This window comes from Mirounga leonina, unplaced genomic scaffold (assembly GCF_011800145.1).
Source record: "Mirounga leonina isolate KUSES-001 unplaced genomic scaffold, KU_Mleo_1.0 Mir_128, whole genome shotgun sequence".
NCBI lineage: Eukaryota > Metazoa > Chordata > Mammalia > Carnivora > Phocidae > Mirounga > Mirounga leonina.
The window spans coordinates 21,049,587-21,072,149 of record NW_023270320.1 but is presented as its reverse complement, the minus strand read 5'-3'; the positions used below and the strand labels follow the sequence as shown (position 1 = coordinate 21,072,149).

The 22,563-nt window shown below is 39.1% G+C and overlaps 1 protein-coding gene across 3 annotated transcripts in view; it reads left to right on the top strand.

The window, feature by feature from the left end:
* Positions 1–17,437, top strand: part of ASAH1 (N-acylsphingosine amidohydrolase 1) — a 48,455-nt gene extending 31,018 nt beyond the window's left edge. For 2 of the 3 annotated variants that reach the window (XM_035004196.1, XM_035004194.1), the window contains 11 exons: positions 257–343; positions 2,842–2,920; positions 7,879–7,953; positions 8,860–8,905; positions 9,683–9,827; positions 10,370–10,424; positions 10,547–10,628; positions 14,695–14,826; positions 14,933–15,056; positions 15,482–15,538; positions 16,367–17,437. In XM_035004196.1, the coding sequence (XP_034860087.1) occupies positions 257–343; positions 2,842–2,920; positions 7,879–7,953; positions 8,860–8,905; positions 9,683–9,827; positions 10,370–10,424; positions 10,547–10,628; positions 14,695–14,826; positions 14,933–15,056; positions 15,482–15,538; positions 16,367–16,456 (972 nt within the window). In that variant the 3' untranslated portion in view covers positions 16,457–17,437. The remainder of the gene's footprint in view (positions 1–256; positions 344–2,841; positions 2,921–7,878; positions 7,954–8,859; positions 8,906–9,682; positions 9,828–10,369; positions 10,425–10,546; positions 10,629–14,694; positions 14,827–14,932; positions 15,057–15,481; positions 15,539–16,366) is intronic. The other variant, XM_035004195.1, reaches the window with a different exon arrangement.
* The last annotated feature ends 5,126 nt before the right edge of the window (positions 17,438–22,563 follow it).

Genomic DNA, 22,563 nt, shown 5'->3' with positions numbered 1-22,563 from the left:
TTTTTCTGTAGCTTCCTGGTCTTTTTACTCACCTTTGCCTTTGTTTCTATCATCTGCCTTTTTCTAATTAATTAATAAAATGGCCTGTTAAAGATGTATTGTGTGTATATATTAGATGAAAATATTTCCAAATAGCATTCTATTTAACTATGTATGGATAAATCAAAAGGTCTGTGTCTGTTTTCATTTTACCAATATTAATCTTAAATGTCAACATTTTTTATGTCTCTTGTTAAACAATTTATTTATTTTTCAGCTAAGGATTATAGTGAATTCCCTGAAGGATCTAGTAAATGCATTTGTGCCAAGTGGAAAAATTATGCAGATAGTGGATCAAAAGTTGGTAAGAAATATTATTTCCCACAATAAATTTTAAACATACACACATCCACATATAGACACAGAGTTCAGAAAAGGCTTTGGTATTTATTTAAAGGCATAATTTGACAACTTCTTCTAAGGAGCTTTCGGACAAGTCTGCATTTATTCTAGACCACTATCAAAACTTTAGAGGGACTTAAAATTCTGGGGTTTGGTAATGTATGAATAACAGGACACAAAACAGCATGGCAAATTTTGGCAATTAACTGCCCCTTAATTTTTTTTTTTTTTTTAAGTATAGACTATTTACAGAACAGTGGGCACATATATATTTCGTCTGGCAGCATGGCATGTCCTTCCCCTTAGACATACAGTGGACCCTTGAACAGCACAGGTTTAAACTGGGAAGGTCCACTTAAACAAGGATTTTTTTTTTTAATAAATACAGTAAAGTATTGTAAATGTATTCTCTCTTCCTTATGATTTTTTTAACATTTTCTTTTTCTACCTTTTTAAATTGTAAGAATACAGTTTAAAATACATATAACATAGAAAATGCATGTTAATTAACTATTGGTATTATCGGTAAGGTTTCTGGTCAACAGTAAACTCTTGGTGGTTTTGGGAGAGTCAAACATTATACGGGGATTTTCAACTCTACAAGAGGTGGGCGCTCCTAACCCCCGCATTGTTCAAGGGTCAACTGTACTTATATTTGCCAGTTCACTATTGAAAATTTGGGGTTTTTTTTTTTAAGTACTTTGCCTCTGTATCTCAGGACACAGATTTTTCTACATATGACCAAATGATACACTCCGCCCAGCTCTGTACTTCATGGAGTCCTTCAGTAGCTATGACCATTGAAACTCACTGGGTTGAGTGTTTCTTGGAGCTCTGTATTTGCCAAATCAGTTCATTTTCCTCCTGGTCATGCAGGAAGAGTCCATTTCTTCAGCTCCTTTTTAATTTAGGTGGAACCAATGGAAAATCTAGGGCCTGGCCCTTAGAGCCCCCTAGAGATCCTCATCACCCTGTTTTGGTCATCACTCTGGGACCCTCAATGTTCTGCAGGGTACAAAGGATTTGGGGGGACACCCAGGGCATAGGGCAGATGTTTCAGCACTTACGACATTTGGGATTGGATAATATTTTGTTGTGGGGGCTGTCTGTGCATTGTTGGATGTTTAGCAACACCCCTGGCCTCTACCCACTGGGTGCACCCTTTCATTTGCGAGACCCAAAAATGCCTCTAGATATCACCAAATCTCCCCTGGGGATAAAACCACCCCTAGTTAAGGATCATTGAGTCCCAGAGACTGGATGCTCTAGGCATGTCATCCCGTCAGCCACCAGCTCTGTTCTCCCTCATATTTATGCTTTCAGAATCTTTGATTGAGGGTCGCCTTCATGTTCATAGCAACCAGACCTCCCCCACATACAGAGGTTGGCAGGAACAGCAGACGAGAGGCCCCTGCTGTCCCCAGACATGGCACATACCCAGGATTGCATTCAGACAACACTGTTTTTTTTTTTTTTCCCTTAAACATTGGATTTTAAGGTTGGATCCGTCACCTAATAACTATATCCTTTGACACGTTTCTTAAGCTGTGAAATGTCAGGTTTCTCATCAGGGAGAATACACTAATCATACATATTTTATATGGTCGTTGTGAGGATTAAGTGAAATACTGTCTATAAAGCACAGTGCCTGGATATGATAAGTGGTTAATACATGTTCAGTAAGTCATCTTTGTGTGTTAAATTGGCAGGAATATTCCACTTGTGTAATGCTTTGAATTCCTAAGGGGGAAAAGAAAATATGCTTAGGTCACATGACATAAATACCAAGTCGGTGACAAATGAGACTTGCAAATTTTAAGCACATTATTTTATTAGCGAGAGGCTGTGAGCTTAACTTTTGATCTCACCTTTAGTGGAAACTTGCATTTGAGAATAAAAGTATATGTCCACTGGGGTTTTGCTTGTGTGTCCATTGTTTGCTAACAGACTGTGATAATGCATCTTAGCCTGGGAAGCCCATTAACCAAGACAGAAGGTTTTGTGAATGACTAGCAGACAGATTTGCCTTTATGAGTGTGGAAAGGAAGTAGTAATGAGGGTGCAGCACCAAGGTGGAGGGTGAGTTTGGGTGGAGATAAGGGGTGCTTGTTGTGATGTGTTTGCGGGCCATGTTAGGTCGTCCAAGGACAGTTTTTCCAGTTCCCTCTTTTTTTGGAGAACAGGGTGAAATATAAGGCAGGAAAAAACAGTCATAGATAGGTCTTGGCATAATACCTGAGAACAGTTGAGTTTAAGGGAATAAAAGCAAGAGTTAAGGAATGGGGGGCCCAATATTGAGTACTAGATAGAGTCTCTTAGAAATACAGGATGTAACAGTGCTTTATCCATGACTTTTATCACTTACCATGGAAGGGGCATCTAGAACATATTCTATGTAAAAGAACCAAATCTCAAAGTAACGCTTTAGGTCAAATGATTGATAATTTATTTGTTTTCCAGCCTGGCCTACTTGGCAACTTTCCTGGTCCTTTTGAGGAAGAAATGAAGGGGATCGCAGCTGCTACTGAGATACCGTTAGGTAAAGTTCACTTTGCAGCTTTTATAAGATTTAATAAAGCACTTTAAAATTTTTCTATTGAGGTATGATCTTACATACAGTTAAGTGCATAGATCTTAAGTATACAGCTCAGTAGAGTTTTTAAAATGCATGAATTCATGTAATCACAACTCAGATCAAGACACAGAAAATTCCAGCAATCCAGAATGCTCCATCACACCATCTCACGGATGGTACCGCATCCCCAAGTTAACCGCTTATTCTGACTTCACCATACATGAGTTCTGCCTTCTTGAACCTCCTGTACACGGTGTGAACTGTTGTGTCAGGTTTCTTGTACTTATCTAGAGTACCAAAATCAATCGATCTATCTCGAGTACTTATCTAGAGGTAGTATGCTACTGTATGAATAGGATGTTTGGGTGGTTTCTAGACTTTGGATATAAGAATAAAGCAGTTATGAATATTCTTGTATCTGTCTTTGATGGACATGTGCACTCATTTCTGTTGGATATATACCGGGTTATGGGGTAACTGTGTTTTAGCCTTGTAGATTCTGTCAAACAGTTTTCCAAAGGAATTTTGTCCACTGACAATCAGCATAGTACAAGAGTTTTATTTTCCTCTGCTTAATACTTCTCTACCTGGTAGCATCAGTATTTTTCACTTGAGCCATTTGGTTGAGTATGTAGACTCCCATTATTGTGTCATTTGCTTTTTCCTGATGACTATAAGATTGTACAACTATTGACCTTTCCTTTCACTGGTTAGTGTTTCAGTTGTTTTTGCTTCTTTAAAAAAATGGTTAAAAAAGATAGTCTCTCTCCTTCCTTCCTTCTAAAGGTGAAATGTTTGTTACAGTTTTTTGCCCATTTTTTATTGGTTTTAAAACATTCTTTTTTTTCAAGTTTTTATTTTAATTCCAGTTAGTTAACATAGTGTTATATTAGTTTCAAATATATGATATAGTGATTCAGCAATTCCATACATCACCTGGTGTTCATCCCAACAAGTTCATCCCTCCTTGATCCACCTGTCTCCTCTCTGGTAACCATCAGTTTGTTCTCTTTAGTTTAAGAGTCTGTTTTTTGATATGTCCCCTCTCTGTTCTCCCCTTTGCTCATTTGTTTTGTTTCTTAAGTTCACATATGAGTGAAATCATATGGTATTTGTCTTTCTCTGATTGGCTTATTTCACTTAGCATTATACTCTCTAGCTCCATCCGTGTTGTTTCAGATGGCAAGATTTCATTCTTTTTAGGGCTGAGTAATGTTCCATTGTATATGTACACACACACACACACACCCCCCACATATCTTCTTTATCCATTCATCATTCAGTGGACACTTCAGCTTCTTCCATAATTTGGTTATTGTAAATAACGTTGCTATAAACATAGGGGTGCGTGTATCCCTTTGATTCAGTGTTTTTGTATTCTTCGGCTAAATGCCCAGTAGTGTGATTGCTAGATTGTAGGGTAGTTCTCTTTAATTTTTTGAGGAACCTCCATATTGTTTTCCACAGTGGCTGGACTAGTTTGCATTCCCATCAACGTGCACTTTTTCTCTACATCCTCACTAACACCTGCTGTTTCTTGTGTTGTTGATTTTAGCCATTCTGAGAGGTGTGAGGTGATATCTCACTGTAGTTTTGATTTGCATTTCCCTGATGGTAAGTGATGATAGCCTCTTTTCATGTGTCTGCTGGCCATCTGTGTATCTTCTTTGGAGAAATGTCTGTTTATGTCTTCTGCCCATTTTGGAATTGGATTGTTTTTTGGGTGTTATATAAGTTCTTTATATATTCTGGATACTAACCCTTTATCAGATATGTCCTTTGCAGATACCTTCTCCCGTTCTGTAGGTTGCCTTTTAGTTTTGTTGATTGTTTCCTTGGCTGTTCAGGAGCTTTTTATCTTGATGAAGTCCCAGTAGTTTATTTTTGCTTTTATTTCCCTTGTCTCAGGAGACATATGTAGAAAAATGTTGCTTTGGCCAATGTCAGAAATTACTGCCTGTGCTCTCTTCTAGGGTTTTTATGGTTTCATGTCTCATGTTTAGATCTTTAATCCATTTTGAATTTATTTTTGTGTATGGTGTAAGGAAGTGGTCCAGTTTTATTCTTTTGTATGTTGCTGTCCAGTTTTCCCAACACCATTTGTTGAAGAGACTGTCTTGTTCCCACTGGATACTCTTTCCTGCTTTGGCGAAGGTTAATCGACCATGTAATTGTGGGCTTTCTATTCTGTTCCATTGATCTATGTGTCTGTTTTTGTTCCAGTACTGTACTGTTTTTTTATTTAAATTCAATAATTAACATATAATGTATTATTTGTTTCAGGGGTACAGGTCTGTGATTCATCAGTCTTATATAATACCCAGTGCTCATGACATCACGTGCCCTCCCCAGTGTCCATCACCCAGTTACCCCATACCCCCTACCCTCCAGCAACCCTCAGTTTGTTTCCTGTGATTAAGAGTCTCTTGTGGTTTGTCTCCCTCTCTGGTTTTGTCTTGTTTCATTTTTTACTCTCTTTGTGTCTTGATCACTACAGCTTTGTAATATAACTTGAAGTCTGGAATTGTGATGCCTCCAGCTTTGCTTTTCTTTTGCAAGATTGTTTTGGCTATTCGGGGGTTTTTGTGGTTCTATACAAATTTTAAGATTGTTCTAGTTCTGTTAAAAATGATGTTGGTATTTTGATGGAGATTGCATTGAATGTGTAGATTGCTTTAAGGTAGCGTAGATGGTTTTAAGGAATTCTTTATATATTCTGGCTACAAGTCTTTTGTCAGATTATCTTCTCTGTGGCTTCGAGTCTGTGGCTTGCCTTTTTACTCCCTTCCTGGGGTCTTTTGGTGAGCAGAAATTCCTAATTTTAATGAATTCCAATTTAATTTCATGAAAAAGACTTTTCCTGCCACCCCAGTTTCGTTTTTGAGCTACCAAAGTGATAGAGTTGTTATTTTAAGTAGCCAGTAGTACCTTGTTTTTTTTAACAAGAGAGATAATTCAGAATTTCTGAAAATCAATATTATTTATCAACAGAGGTGGCTAGGTTTTTTTATCGTTTTTACTTCTTTAAAAAGATGTAGGGGCACCTAGGGGACTCAGTCAGTTAAGCATCTGACTTTGGCTGGGGTCATGATCTCAGGGTCCTAGGATCAAGCTCCGTGTTGGGGTCCCCACTCAGCAGAGAGTCTGCTTATCCCTCTCTCTCTTCTCCTTGTCCCACTCATGCTCTCTCTCTCTCTCTTTCTCAAATAAATAACATCTTTAAAAAATGATGTAAAAAGATGGTCAGTGTACTATAAGTATATTCTTGCAGCCTATATGAAAAACAAGTCTTTAATTCCTTTATTATGTAAAGAACCCTAGCAAATAAAAACCACATATAAATATCTCGAGAGAAAAATGGATTAAAAAGATTAACACATGATTTGTAATAAAGTAAGAGCAGAATCTTACCAAAATGGAAGTAAAATACACATTAGATTAGGATGGGAAAAAAAATGTTAAGCTTAACATGTTAACATGAATGTTTTAAAGTGTACTGTATATCTTTAATTATTTAATTAAAATAAATTATTGTGTTTGCATAGGGTTGATACACAGAGTTAGATAGTTTCGGGTACACACCATGGTGTTTCAGCACATCACTGTACATTGTACTATGCTCACCACAGGGGTAGAACACTATTAAAATACCTCTGGCTGGATTCCCTATATGCTGTGCCTTTTATTCCCATGATGTATGCCTGTTAATTAAATGCTTTATATTATTATACAGTTTTAGAAAAATATTCAAAAATTAAAATGTTTTAAAATGGATTTTCTTGGTAGCTCTGCACTAAATTTTTTTTTTTTTAAGATTTTATTTATTTATTTGACAGAGCGATAGCGAGAGCAGGAACACAAGTAGGGGGAGTGGGAGAGGGAGATGCAGACTCCCCCGCCAAGCAGGGAGCCCGATGCGGGGCTCCATCTCAGGACCCTGGGACCATGACCTGAGCCGAAGACAGACGCTTAACCGACTGAGCCACCCAGGCGCCCTCCACTAATTTTATTAATAGTTCCTGGATCTCCTTTCTCACCTTAGAAATATTGTCACCTCTAAAAATGTGAGCAAAATACATGTTCAGTATATAACAAAGAGCCAGATGTATTGTTACCATATTTTAGGGGCACCTGGGTGGCTCAGTTAAGGTCACTCAGTGATTTCGGTTCAGGTCATGATCTCATGGGTCAGCTCAGGTGGCGATCTCATGGGTTGTGGGATCAAGCCCTGCCGGAGGCTCCGTGCTCATCTGGGAGGCTGCTTGAAATTCTCTCCCTATACCTCTCCCCCCACTCACATGCACATGCACTCTTCCCCCTCTCTCAAATAAATCTTTAAAAAAAAAAAGTTGTCATATGTTAGCACCCCCAAGCCAAATTAAAATGAAGCATATTGATGAACAATTTGGACATCAGGTTACAGTACAATTCCAATGGACCCATTTGGATAAGTACAACACCCAGTGTGCCTGGGTGTTCAGCTTGCCCAAACGGCTGACCCTTTGGGGGCTGGTTTTGTGTGTGTAGACTGCAGGTTGGTGAGCTACTTCTACCTGACCAGCTCTGCAGGTGTGCTCACACTGGTCTGCAGACACGTATCCCGCAGCAAAAACTCACACGTGATGATTGTTAAACCTTTTCTTAAAGAATTTTCTAGGGCGCCTGGGTGGCTCAGTTGGTTAAGCGACTGCCTTCGGCTCAGGTCATGATCCTGGAGTCCCGGGATCGAGTCCCGTATCGGGCTCCCTGCTCGGCGGGGAGTCTGCTTCTCCCTCTGACCCTCCCCCCTCTCATGCTCTCTGTCTCTCATTCTCTCTCTCTCAAATAAATAAATAAAATCTTTAAAAAAAAAAAAAAAAGAATTTTCTAACAATGTCCTTGTTCTGTATATTGACCAAGAAATGTCCTGTCTTTTCTCATAGGAGAGATTATTTTATTCAATGTGTTCTATGAATTTTTTACCATTTGTACTTCAATAATAACAGAAGACAAAGAAGGTAAATGTGTGCTGAGGGAGGGTGGGCAGTGTAAAGTACAAAGTAAAAGAAAAATCTAAATAAATAGAATTAGAACTTGTAATATCCAGGCTTACTCTTCAAATTCTGTATATGTAGCATATAGTTTAAAGATCTTAGCAAATTTTTTAAAAGCGACTTTAAAACTATCCTTATTTTGAGACCACTATAGTGGCTATTAAAGTTTAATTCAGGGATGCAAAAAAACTTGGAGGAAGTGTTTCAGGACTATAAACATTCTTACCCTTTCAGCTAGTCTACCTTACACTGTTCTTCACGATTTAGTGTAAGTACTCACAGGGGTACCTGATTATATGCATAGTGATCCTAGCCTTTCCTTGAAGCCCGTAACAAATCCTGTCCCATCATTTCCCAGCCAAGGGATCCTGTGTAGACCAGCCTCACTTTCCCATGTTTTTTTCTGGCAGGCCCCCAGAATGCAAGGCACAGGATGATGTGCCCTGATTTACTGTTAATTTAGACCTCTCCTCTCAGTAGAAAGTCTGCCTGTACCTGACCCTTGAAGTGTTCAGCTGTAGGTAACAATTCCTGGAGGGAAGTGTGTTGGCAAGTCACATTAGGTGAGGCTAAGATAGCTATGTCCAGGTAACTGTCAGTGGACCAAAGAAGGACCACTGATCCTCTTCTTGTGTTGTAATTTTACCTGGAACCCTGTGCTCTCAGATCATTGGGAGGGGATCTGGCCAATGTGACAGGCACAACAGTTTGATCTTATTAAGGCTTATGATATTAGGGTGCTGCTTAATTCTTACCATTGGATTGAACAGTTGTGGATATCAATAAACCAGAATTAAGTGTCCAGCTTTGAGTTAGAATCCATTATGCTGTCCTAACTGCTGCCTCATGTGTCTCCTTACTTTAAATTAGGTCATCTACTACATGGGCGAAACATGGATTTTGGAGTGTTTCTTGGGTAAGTAAAGAACACCGTGAGTATCAATCCTTAGGAAGAGTATGTTGTATTACATTGATGAAAAGTAAATCCCAAATCATGCCCAATATATGACCAGAAGTGAAGGTACTAGATAGTTTTGAGACAAGATGGGCACACTATTTGGGAGTCTGTAACTGAGTTGAACCTAGTAAACAGAAATCTGGAGCATGATTGAAGGCCCCAGATGATTGAAGGCTTATTTCTTAGAAAGGAAGAACAGAATTCTATTTTACATCTTCTTAACATTCCTGAAAAAATATAACAGGGCTTTGTAATTAGAGACCTACATTTGAATCTGGGGTTTGTTATGTAGTAGGCTGTATTGTATTGGGTTATTTAGCTTCTCTGAGCCTCTAGTTTTATCATATGGAAAACGGAGGGTAAAACCACTCATGTTGCAAAGTTCTTGTGAGGCTTGATCATTAATGAATTAGGGAGATGAAGCACCTGATATAATGCCTGGCCATGATCATTATATATTCATCATTATTATCATCATTGTTTTTATTTTTTTATTTTATTTTTTTTTAAGATTTTATTTATTTATTTGAGAGAGAGAATGAGAGACAGGGAGCATGAGAGGGAGGAAGGTCAGAGGGAGAAGCAGACTCCCTGCCGAGCAGGGAGCCCGAGGCGGGACTCGATCCCGGGACTCCAGGATCATGACCTGAGCCGAAGAGAGTCGCTTAACCAACTGAGCCACCCAGGCGCCCCTCATCATTGTTTTTAAATGTCACTGAAATTTGTCTTTTGTAGGTGGAATATAAACAATAATACCTGGGTCATAACTGAGCAACTCAAACCTTTGACAGTGAATTTGGACTTGCAAAGAAACAATAAAACTGTCTTCAAGGCTTCAAGCTTTGCTGGCTATGTGGGCATGTTAACAGGATTCAAACCAGTAAGGAATCTTCTGTTACATAATTTTACAGGTAGCTCTGTGTCCTGATTTTATTGCCTGTGAAAGGTGGGGTCTAAGGACCTAAAAAAGAATATGAAGCCCCAGTTCACCCCTTTGCACTTCTTGTTACCATCATAAGTGTGAGAGCTCACGTGGTAGAGAAGAGTAGAAAAGGGACGAAGGTTTGTTTCTGAACCTCTTCTGAGGAAAAAGCATGTGGCTGAATGTGGAGGGCTGGATGGGGAGATAAATGTGGCATCTGGTCTTTAATCTGCCACTCAGACAAGTTAGGCATTTATTCTCTGCATTTCATTTTCCTTCTCAGAAAAGTGTGGCCAGTAACATTCCACCTGCTCATTTCACACACTACACATGAAGATATTTCAACTTCTAAAAGCTGTTAATAGAACATGATAGTATAGTTTTGACTCAGCTTTGCATCCCCCGCCCCCATCCCAGGATTCGCAACCCAGCATAAATACGAGAGGGCCTTAAACAGGATGGTTGAAGTTTCTGACCTCATTGCTTTGTCTTGTTTTCAGGGACTGCTTAGTCTTACGTTAAATGAACGTTTCAATATAAATGGCGGTTATATGGGTGAGTAGAGTTCTCTTAAATGGGAATTTTATAGATGTTTTAAGAGGAAGGCCAGACTGTGTCTTCTGGTTCATAGTCTAACCTAACTGCAGGCCTGTGACACTGTGTTTGATTTCTTCCAGGTGTCATAGAATGGATTTGGGGAAAGAAAGATGCTGTGTGGATAGGGTTTATCACTAGATCAGTTCTGGAAAATAGCACAAGGTAATCTGTTCAATTGCTTTATTATCAAATTTAATATTTATTCATTTTTAAATTATTTTTTGTTGGAGATACAAGAGATATAAAACATTATCTTAGTTTCAGGTGTACAACAAAATGTTTTGGGATTTATATATTATGAAATGATCACCACAGTAAGTCTAGCTAACATCCATCACCACATATAGTTACAGAAACTGTTTACTTTGTGTTGAGAACTTTTAAGATTTACTCTCTTAGCAACTGTCAAATATACAATATAGTATTGTTAACTGTTGTCACCACACCATACATGTTTCCAGGAATTACTTATTTTAGAACTGGAAGTCTGTACGTATTGATCCCCTTCACCCGTTTCTCCCACCCCCCATTCCCCACCTCTAGCAACCACCAGTCTGTTCTCTGTATTTATAAGTTTAGATTCTGCATGTAAGTGATATCGTAAGGTATTTGTCTTTCTCTGTCTGACTTCTCTCACTGAGCGTAATGCCCTTATGGTCGGTCCATCCATGTGGTCACAAATGGCAAGAATTTCCTTCTTTTTTTTTACAGCTGAGTAATATTCCAGTAATATTCCTTTATCATATATCACATCTTCTTTATCCATTCATCTATCAGTGGTCACTTGGGTTATTTCCATATCTTGGCTGTTGTTACTAAGGCTGCAATCAACATGGGGCTGCAGGTATCTTTTAAAATCAGTGTTTTTGTTTCCTTTGGATATATTACCAGTAGAATTGCTGGATCATATGGTGCCTTTTTTATTTTTTGAGGAACCTCCATACTGTTTTCCACAGAGGCTGCACCAGTTTACATTCCCACCAACAGTGTACAAGTGTTCCCTTTCTCCACATCCTCACCAACACTTGTTATTTCTTGTCTTTTTGATAATAGCTATTCCAGCAGGTATGAGGTGATAACTCATTGTGGTTTTGATTTGCATTCCCCTGGTGATTAGTGATGCCGGGCACATTTTCATATACTTGTTGGCCATCTGTATATCATCTTGGGAAAAATGCCTAGTCAGGTCCTCTACCCGTTTTTAAATCAGATTTTTTTTTTTTTTTTTTTTTGCTACTGAGTTTTCTGAGTGTGATATTATGATTTTTTTTTTTTTTACAAGAAATATATATTTGGTCTTTGTTTCCATTTCTGGTTCACAACTCCCAAAAGCCTTATAATTTCCTAAGTGTTGAGAATGATAAAGGTGTCTTTTGTTATAGTAATGAGGCCGATTATTTAATCAGTCATGCTGATGTAATGAAGCTTCCATAAAACCCAAAAAGGAAAGAGTTTGAAGAGCTGGGTAGCTGAACACATAGAAATCTGGGGAGAGTGGCGTGCTCTGAGCACATGGAAGCTCCATGTACTTCTCACATACCTTGCCCTATGCATCTCTTTATATGGCCATTGCTTCGTATCCTTTATCATATTCTTTAATAAACTGGTCAACATGTTTCCTTGAGTACTATGAGCCACTTTGGGAAATTCACTGAAGCTAAAGAGGAGCTTGTTGGAGCCTACAGCCTCAACCAGTCAGCTAGAAGCATAGGTAATGCTTACAACTGGCATAATGGGGCTTAGGACTGGCCTCTGAAGTGGGGGATGGGATGCAATCTTGTAAGTCTGAATCCTTGACCTGTGGATTCCAATGCTATCTCAGGGTAGATAGTGTCAGAATTGAGTTCAGTTCTTGGACACCTGCAGGGTTGGATGTGGGAAGCCCCCTCCCCCACCCCACCCCTATGTTAGAGTTGGGTCCAGGAATCATAAAAGAACTAGTTCTTTATATATTTTGTATATTAACTCTTTATCAGATATATGATTTACATATGCTTTCTTCCTTTCACTGGGTTGTCTTTTCATTTTGTTGATGGTTTTCTTGCTGTGCAGAAGCTTTTTAGTTTTTTTGTTGTTGTTGCCTTTGCTTTTGGTGTCAAATCCAAAAACTCATCACCAAGACTAATGTCAAGGACTTTATACCTTATATTTTCTTGTAGGAGTTTTATGGCTTCAGGTCTTATGTTCAAATCTTTAATTCATTTTGAGTTGAGTTTTTTTGTTGTTTTGTTTTGTTTTTGAGTTTTGTGTATGGTGTAAGATAGTGGGTTAGTTTCATTCTTTTGCATGTTACTGCCTTTTCCCAATTGTATCTTCTTGGCTCTGTTGTTGTAAATTGGCTAACCATATATAAATGGGTTTGTTTCTGGGCTGTCTGATCTGTGTGTCTGTTTTTATGCCAATATCATACTGTCTTGATTACTATCATTTTGTAATATAGTTTGAAATTAGGAAGTGTAATGCCTCCAGCTTTGTTCTTTCTCAAGAGTGCTTCGGCTATTTGGGATCTTTTGTGGTTCCATTCAAATTTTAGGATTGTTTATTCTATTTCTGTGAAAAATGCTGTTGGAATTTGCATTGAATCTGTAGATTGCTTTGGGTCATACGGACATTTTAACAATATTAATTCTTCCAGTCCATGAACACATTTATTTGTGTCTTCTTCCATTTCTCTTACCAATGTCTTATAGTTTTCAGTGTATAAGTCTTTCACCTCCTTGGTTAAATTTATTCCTAGGTATTTTATTCTTTCTGAAGCAGTTGTAAATGGGATTGTGTCCTTAATTTCTCTTTCTGGTATTTCATTATTAGTGTGTAGTTGTAAATGGGATTGTGTCCTTAATTTCTCTTTCTGGTATTTCATTATTAGTGTGTAGAAATGCAACTGAATTTTGTATATTGATTTTGTATCCTGAAACTTTACTGCATTCATTTATTCTCACAGTTTTTTAGTAGAGTCTTTAGGGTTTTCTACATAGAGTATCATATCATGTGCTAATAGTGACAGTTTTACTTCTTCCTTTCTGATTTTGATGCCTTCTATTTCTTTTTCTTGCCTAATTGCTCTGGCTAGGGCTGCCAGTACTTATATTGAATAAAAATGGTGAGAGTAGACATCTTTGTTTTGTTCCTAATACTAGAGGAAAAGCTTTCAGCTTTTTACCACTCATTGACTATGATGTTAGTCGTGGGCTTCTCAGATGTGGCCTTTATTATGTTAAGACATGTTCCCTCTATACCCACTTTGTTGAGAGATTTTATCATGAAAGGATGTTGAATTCCATCAAACGCTTTTTCTGAATCTATTGTGATGATCATATGCTTTTTATTCTTCATTTTGTTAATGTGTATTACATTGATTTGTGGATGTTGATCCATTCTTGTACCCCTGGGATAAATAACATTTGATTATGGTGTACGATCCTTTTAGTGTATTGTGGTCTATTTTAAATTACTCATATTAAAAGAGAAAAATATTTCCTAGCTAATCTTCCACTGAAGAATTATTTCAGAGTTTCTCAGGTTAACCTTTGACATTCATATGGAATTCATGTTGTGTGTGTGTCTGTTTAAATCAAAGAAATAAACTGATTTATTTAAAAAGTGCTAGGGATAGTGCCAGTATGAAGGGTACCTATTAGTTTTTCTTGATGTACAAAAATCCTACCCAAAAAAAAAAAAAAATCCTACCCATACACAGAAGAAAATTTGTACAAAATCATTTAAACTGTTCATACCTGTTAACCTAGAAGTTATATTCTCTGCTGGTGCAGAATCTTGTAATAGCACTACGTCCAAGTGACCTAGAATAAATAGGTATCATTCCTGTTTTTAATGAGTTCAAGAGAGTAAGATTTAGTGGCCTTTCTGAAAATCCACTTTAATTTCTAATAGCCCTAATTTTCAAGGTTACTTTCTATTCCCTAAGTCCTAGAAACCGTAATTAATATTATTTCTTCTTGATCAATTGTTGAGTAAAAGGCTTAGACGACTAGGGTGGAAGATGATGTCTTGAGGCCCTTTGGTTTGTCCTTTAGAGGGACTATTTCAGATCTCAGTGTTTCACCACATGGTGTTGGGGATTGTTCCTCCCTGAGCCATTGCTCACCATCCTTTTTTAAAAGAACATGTTTCTCAGATACTTGTGTTCCTTTGGTTTCCACAACTAAAAATTTTTCATTCCAAGTCACCTAAAAATGTTTACTTTTTTTTTAATGTTTCTATGTAGTTATGAAGAAGCCAAGAATATATTGACCAAAACCAAGATATTGGCCCCAGCATACTTTATCCTGGGAGGCAACAAGACTGGGGAGGGTTGTGTGATCACACGAGATAGAAAACAGTCTTTGGATGTATATGAGTAAGTACACTTGTTCACACAAAATAAGTAGAAACTAAAGCCTAGACTGACATATTTACAGGTTTAAGGCAGGAAGCCTAAGCAGAATTTCTCCTTTTGTATCTAGACTCAACCCCAAGCAGGACAGATGGTATGTGGTACAAACAAATTATGACCGTTGGAAAAGCCCTTTCTTTCTTGATGATCGCAGAACACCTGCAAAGATGTGTCTAAACCAGACAACCCAGAAGGTACATTCACAATGTCATATGTAGAAAGAAATGGTGACCTAGTATCTTAGTTGTGGCATTTTTCTTTGGTCTTTGAAGAATTTATAAACTTCCTGGTGAGTATCTCTGGACAATCTGTACTGAGTTTTTGTTTTGTTTTGAATTGAAAGATCAAAATTGTATTGTACTTGCCTTTTTGACTCTAATGCTGATACCACTCTGTGAAGCTGAATGACAAACAGGCAAGAATTAAGAGGGCAAGAAGAGAGAGAAAAAGTGATATATTAATACCATTAACTCTCTGACAGTGACTGCAAAGGAAATTCTTTTAGGGGGATTGAGGGAGGTTGACTAAGAATGTCTTTGTTTCTAATGACCCATTTGTATGGATAAGGCTGCTGACATCTGCATTTAACTTAATGAACTAAATTATTTTTATGTTTTAGAATATCTCATTTGCGACCATATATGATGTCCTGTCAACAAAACCTGTCCTCAACAAGGTATTTTTTTAAATATATATACTTTTAGGGAAATAACTTGGTCCTGTTTTTATCTTTCCCTGTTATCTTGGATCAGTCAGAGCTAGGACCCCAAGTCATGTTCCACTTAAGGTTGACTTTTAAAAATGTTTTTATGTGACTAAAACAGTAACTCCTGGGAAAAGACAAACCAGTTAGTGTGGTTTGATGTCCAAATTGGTCAAAGTACTGTTTCCAATTTTACTTCCATGACATTTGAATTAAATGTAGCTTTTTACTTTTGATCTCCCCTGTCAAGTTTCATGCTGTACACTACAACACCTAAAACTCAAAAAGTCGGAAGTCTGTTTATAGACGCTTTGTTGCATAGTTCCCCCCCATTGTGTCAGAAATGCGGTAAGGGTAAGGACAGCCACAGCTGAGCTGGTTATAGTCCACAGTCTACGCTATTAGGCTTTGCATGACTACTGTTTATACTGTTGAGAAGAGCTGAGTGTTAAAGCATTGCGGTGAAGCAGTGTACTACTCAGGAATAAGATATTGTAAGGAGCTGAGGGGATTCTCTCCTGAGCCTATTTATATTCATGACCTGGAATAATGGTTCTATTGAAGTTAGTTGTTTTAATTATCATTTTTTTACTTATATTCCTAAATGGTGAACTATAATTATTGTTATTAACTTAGTACTGTTTGCCACTTTGTGTATTTAATGTCATTTATATATAATTTATATATTATTTTATATATTAAGTAACCTCATAAAGCAATTTGACATGTATCGAAATTAATACAAGTCAGGACATCTTAGAATTGGAAACATCCTTAAAATAAAAGTAACTTTTCTTTCAGCTGACTGTATTCACAGCCTTGATGGATGTTACCAAAGGTCAATATGAAACTTACCTGCGGGATTGCCCAGACCCTTGCATAGGTTGGTGAGCACACACCTGGCCCCTAGAATGCTCTCTGTGTGGCATGAAGACGGAAACTCGCATGCATCCAACTAGTGCAGCCATCTGATCTTCTAAAGACCAAGACTCAGGGCAGTTTCTCGTTGAGGCATGAGCTTGTCTTTCTTATGTTTACAGTTCAGACTGTTTCTGCCATAACAGTTGATTGTTCTATTTACAGGTAACTTCTTTATGTACAAAAATCAATCATCTACAATTTGCAGTTTCACTTCACTTTGACTTTTGGGGATAGGGATGGGCAATGAATCTATTATGGGACCTGCCTCCATAGGATAAAGCAAGATTCTTGGTGGGTGTTGAATCCAGCACATCTGTACATCATTCACTTTTTCACTTTAATCCACATATTTGTATGATTTTCTTTTCCTTCTGGTTCAAACTATTAAAATTAGCACACCATGGTCTTTGCTGTCTGTGACGGCAATGTAATTTCACTAATTTTGATTGGAGGGGGATGAGACAGACATTCAGCTGTGTCGTTCTCTTAAGAGGCAGTAATACTTGAGCCTTTGACCCTGAGTAGGGGTCCTTTTTTGGGTTCATGAAGTAATTAATCCATGTGCAAGGCGCCTTTCATACACAGAATTGACACGTTCCCTTTTTCATGATTACCTCCCAGTTAACTCCGGGCAGTTGTTAACTTCAGACATGGAATCCCAGGTTCTGTGAATTAACAGTAAATAGGCCAAAGCCTTCTGGAAAGTGAGAGGTGAACCCATAAACTCACATAAATAGCATTCACTTAATTAATGTTTAGTTTATCTTTCTGATCACTATGTGTTTTTAAAAAACATAGTTACTAAAAATGTTTTTCAGAAATCAGTCTATTTATGGAACTTGTTAACCTTTCAGACTTTAACTGAAATGCACCAGTTGGCCGAGACTGTATCCACTTTATTTTGTATGTTACTTGTATTCATGACGCTCAATAAACAGTCACTGGAAGTAGTGCGAGCGGTCTCGTATGCTGATTCCGTGTGCACCCACGTGCCGGTTTGAGGGCGGGGCTCATGGGGGAGAAATCCAAGCTGAACACAGCGTCTGAAGTAAATTCCAAGGGTTGTGTAGGTGGGTTCTTCAACTTAGGACTGAATGGTCACTATCTTACATGACTAATCCTTCCACAGCAGTGTGCAGGTATCCAAAGGCTATTTTTCCCCTGGGAAGAGGTGCTTCCACAAAACTGTAGTGATGCTAATACCATCTTAGTGAAGCAAGACGAATTACAAGAGGATTTGTGTTAAAATAGGATTTGACTTTTAAAGAAAAACAACCCTCGGGGTGCACGGGGGGGCCAGCTCAATGAGGAGCTGTAACTCTTGATCTCGGAGTCATGAGTTAGACCCAGTATTGGGTGTGATTACTTAAGAATATAAATAAAATCTTAAAAGAAACCCACAACTTCAGATTTTGTTCCCCTTATAAAAATGAAGTGAGGTAAACTTGTATTTTTTCTAAAGTTGTAGTCTTTTATATTCATAATAGGTGAGATGCTAATTGTTTTAGAGCAGTTTCTCAGGACTACATCAGAGAACAGGGAGGAAGTAACAACTGGCATTAAGATTTTAGGTAGTATTGCTTAGCGGTAAAAAAGCAGTTATAAAATAGGATAGAGTATAAGCCTATTTATAGATGTACTTAAGCATATTTAGATACACATCTAGAATACAGTAAGATGATGGGGAGGGTGTTTACCAAAATGTTGACAGTGGTTCCCACCGGATAGTGGTATTAATTGCTGTTTTAATTTGGAGAGGACATTAATGTGATTACAGTGTACCTAGTTTTACGGCACTTTGCTTTATTGTGCTTCACAGATGCTGTGTTTTTTACAAATAGGTTTGTGGCAACATTGCTTCAAGCACTGTTTTCCAACATTTGCTCACTTTGTGCCTGTGTCATAATTTTAGTAATTCTCACGAAATTTTAGACTTTTTCATTGTTACTGTATTTAATATGGTGATCTACCTACCAGCCATTGCCCCATCTCTCTCCCTCTCCTTGGTCCTCCCTCTTCCCTGAGACACAACAATATTAAAATCAGGCCAATTAATAACCATACAGTGGCTTCTGAGTGTTTAAATGTCCATGTCTCTATTGATGGAAACTGTGTTGCTTCCATGTGTTGGCTATTGTAAATAATACTGATAGAAACGTCATGGTGCATGGTATCTTTTCGAATTAGCGTTTTCATTTCCTTTGGGTAAATAGCCAGTAGTGGAATTACTGGATCGCACGGGAATTCAATTTTTTGAATTATTGTAAGGAGCTGAGGGGATTCTCTCTTGAGCCTATTTATATTCATTTATATTCAAGGAACCTCCATACTGTTGCCCACAGTGGCTGCACCAGTTTGCGTTCCCAGCAGTGCACAAGGCTTCCCTTTTCTCCTTTTCTCCATGTCCTTGCCTACACGTATGTGTTATCTTTTTGATACTAGCCCTTCTGACAGGTGTGAGGTGATACCTCATTGTGGTGTTGATTTGCATTTTCCTGATGAGTGATGTTGAGCATCTTTCCATGTGTCTGGTGGCCATCTGAAGGTCTTCATTGGAAAACTCTATTCGGATCTTCCACCCATTTTTAACAGATTTTTTTTTTCTATTGTGTTACTGAGTTCTTTATTATAATTTTGGATATTAACTGTTTATTGGATAGGTCACTGGCAGATATCTTCTCCCATTCAGTAGGTTGCCATGTCTCATTTTAAATCAAAAGCTAAAAAGGACTAAACTTAGTGAGGAAGGCACATAGAAAGCCAAGAAAGGCTGACAACCAGGGCACTTGGGCCAAACGGGCCAAGTTGTGAATGCAAAGAAAAAGTTCTTGAAGGACACCGCAAGTGCCATCCTAGTGAACACACGAATGGGGAGAAAGCAAAACAGCCTCATTGCCGATATGGAGAGAATTTAGGTGGTCTGGATAGAAGACCGAGCCAGCCACATTTCCTTAAGTCAAAGCCTAATCCAGAGCTTTAATCCTGTGAAGGCTGAGAGAGGTGGGGAAGCTGCAGAAGAAAAGCTGGAGTTAGCAGAGGTTGGCTCATGAGATTTGAGGAGAGAAGCCGTCTCCGTAACATCGAAGCGCAAGGTGAAGCAGCAAGTGCTGATGGAGAAGCTGCAGCAAGTTACCCAGAAGATCTGGCTCCGATCATCAGTGCAGGCAGCTACACTAAATAGGTTTTCAGTGCCGATGAAACAGCTTTCTTTTTTTTTTTTTTTAAGATTTTATTTATTTATTTGCGAGAGAGAGAATGAGAGACAGAGAGCATGAGAGGGGGGAGGGTCAGAGGGAGGAGCAGACTCCCTGCAGAGCAGGGAGCCCGATGCGGGACTCGATCCCAGGACTCCAGGATCATGACCTGAGCCGAAGGCAGCCGCCCAACCGACTGAGCCACCCAGGCGCCCCAAAACAGCTTTCTTTTGGAAGATGCCATTTAGGACTTTCATAGCTAGAGAGAAGTCAACGCCTGGCTTCGAAGCTTCAGAGGTCAGGCTGTCTCTGTTAGGAGCTAATGCAGCTGGTGACTTTAAGTTGAAGCCGGTGCTCAATGACCATTCTGTACACAAGGAAAGACATCGGTTTACAACATGGTTTACTGAATAGTTTAAGCCCATGGTTGAGACCTACGGCTCAGAAAAAAAGCACTTCTTTCAAAACAGGACTGCTCATTCAGAACGTACCTGGCTACCGAAGAGCTCTGATGGGGATGGACAACATGACTCGTGCTGTTCTCGAGCCTGTGAACACCCACTCTGCAGCACAGGAATCAGGAGTGTTTTTACTTTGTCTTACTGTTTATGAAATGTATTTGTAAGGCCAGAGCTGTCCTAGACAGTGATTCCTGAGACGGATCTGGGCAATGTAAATTAAACCTTCGGGAAAGGATTCGCCATTCTAGATGCCATGAACAACATTCATGATTCATGGGAAGAGGTCAAAATATCAGTGTTAACACGAGTTTGAAAGATGCTGATTCCAGCTTTCAAGGAGGACTTTGAGGGGTTCAAGACTTCACTGGAAGAAGTAACTACGGATGTGGTAGGAATAACAGAACTAGAAGTGGAGCCCGAGGGGCTGCCTGGCTGACTTAGTCAGTCGAGCATGCAGTTCTTGATCTTGGGGTTGTAAGTTCAAGCCTCATGTTGAGTACAGAGATTACTTAAAATCTTAAAAAAAAGTGGAGCTGTGTTGCCACCTCATCAAACTTGAACGGATGAGGAGCTGCTGCTTATGGATGAGCAGAGAAAGCGGGTTTCTTTAGATGGAATCTGCTCCTGGGGCAGATGCTGTGAAGACTGTCGAAATGACAAAAGATTGAGAAAATTACATCAACAACTTAGTTGGTAAAGCAACAGCAGGGCTTGAGAGGATTGACTCCAGTTTGGGAAGAAGTTCTGTGGGTAAAATGCTATCAAACAGCAGAGTATGCTAGAGAGAAAGGAAGTCCACCGATGTGGGCAAACTTCATTGATGCCTTATTTTAAGAAATTGCCATGGCCAAGCCAGCCTTCAGCAGCCACCACACGTCATCAGTCAGCAGCCATCAACATCCAGGCAGGACCCTCCACCAGCAAAATGATCGTAACTTGCTGAAAGCTCAGATGATGGTTAGCACTGGTTTCGTTTTTAAAGATTTCATCTATCTGACAGAGAGAGCACAAGCAGGGGGAGCAGGAGAGGGAGAAGCAGGCTCCCCGCTGAGCAGGGAGCCCGACGCGGGGCTCGATCCCAGGAGCCTGTAGTCAGCGGACTACAGTATAGTGTAAACGGAAACTTTTATATGCCCTGGGAAACCACAAAAATTTACTCCGCTCACTTTATTGCAGTGGTCTGGAACCAAACCTGCGGAGGATCTCTGACCTACGCCTCTACTACTTTCACACCATCGAGTTGAAAAATCGTAATTCCAGCCATCATTAGACTGGGGACTGTCTGTACATTAATTAGGTATATAGAAGAGAACTCGAACTCAGTTCGTTTCCAAAATATCCAGATCATAACTTTCTGTAATTTGCTGGCCCAGGGTGGTTCTGAGTCTGGGCAGATGAACTTAAAACTTTGTATGAATCAAAGTATTTTTTTTTTAATTTTTTTTTTATTTAAAAGATTTTATTTATTTGAGAGAGAGAATGAGAGAGAGAGAGAGAGCATGAGAGGGGGGAGGGTCAGAGGGAGAAGCAGGCTCCCTGCCGAGCAGGGAGCCCGATGCAGGACTCGATCCCAGGACTCCAGGATCATGACCTGAGCCGAAGGCAGTCGCTTAACCAACTGAGCCACCCAGGCGCCCGTGAATCAAAGTATTTAAAGACATAGGATTCCCCACTGTTCCTTAATGGAAAATGAGCCAAGCAGAGACACCAGTGATGCTGAGGAAGCAACCAGATGTATAAAGACGGCCAACATCAATGCAGTGATTAGAGTGTCTGGCGAGAACAAGAAAGGACGGCCCCTCTGGACAAGGCAACTGGGCAGCCATGTTTGTACAGTGAGGTATGTGATACCAGAGCCAATGATTTCTCACGGGTCAAGAACAAACCATATTAAGTAAAATGGGACAATAAACAAGAAACATGCCAGGCTAACTCTGGGTAAATATGAGAGTATTCTCTACATAGTATATGAAGTAGATATAATTAAGAAAGAATCGACTACAGGGCGCCTGGGTGGCTCAGTCGCTAAGCGTCTGCCTTCGGCTCAGGTCATGGTCCCAGGGTCCTGGGATCGAGCCCCGCATCGGGCTCCCTGCTCCGCGGGAAGCCTGCTTCTCCCTCTCCCACTCCTCCTCTGCTTGTGTTCCCTCTCGCGGTCTCTCTGTCAAATAAATAAATAAAATCTTTAAAAAAAAAAAATAATAGACTACAGCTACAGTGGAAGAAAAATGGGCTTGAGTTTGAGAAGTCTCCTCCCTGGCTAGTTGCTATGTCACTATTTTTTATGTCTTCTATTTTTTTTGTTTGGTTGGTTTTTTGTTCTGTTTTTTTACATTTAAAATTGTTAAATAAGCCATAATTCTGGAATGATTTCTAAGGCATAAATGATTGTCCGTTTAAATGAAAATGCAGTTCATGGTTG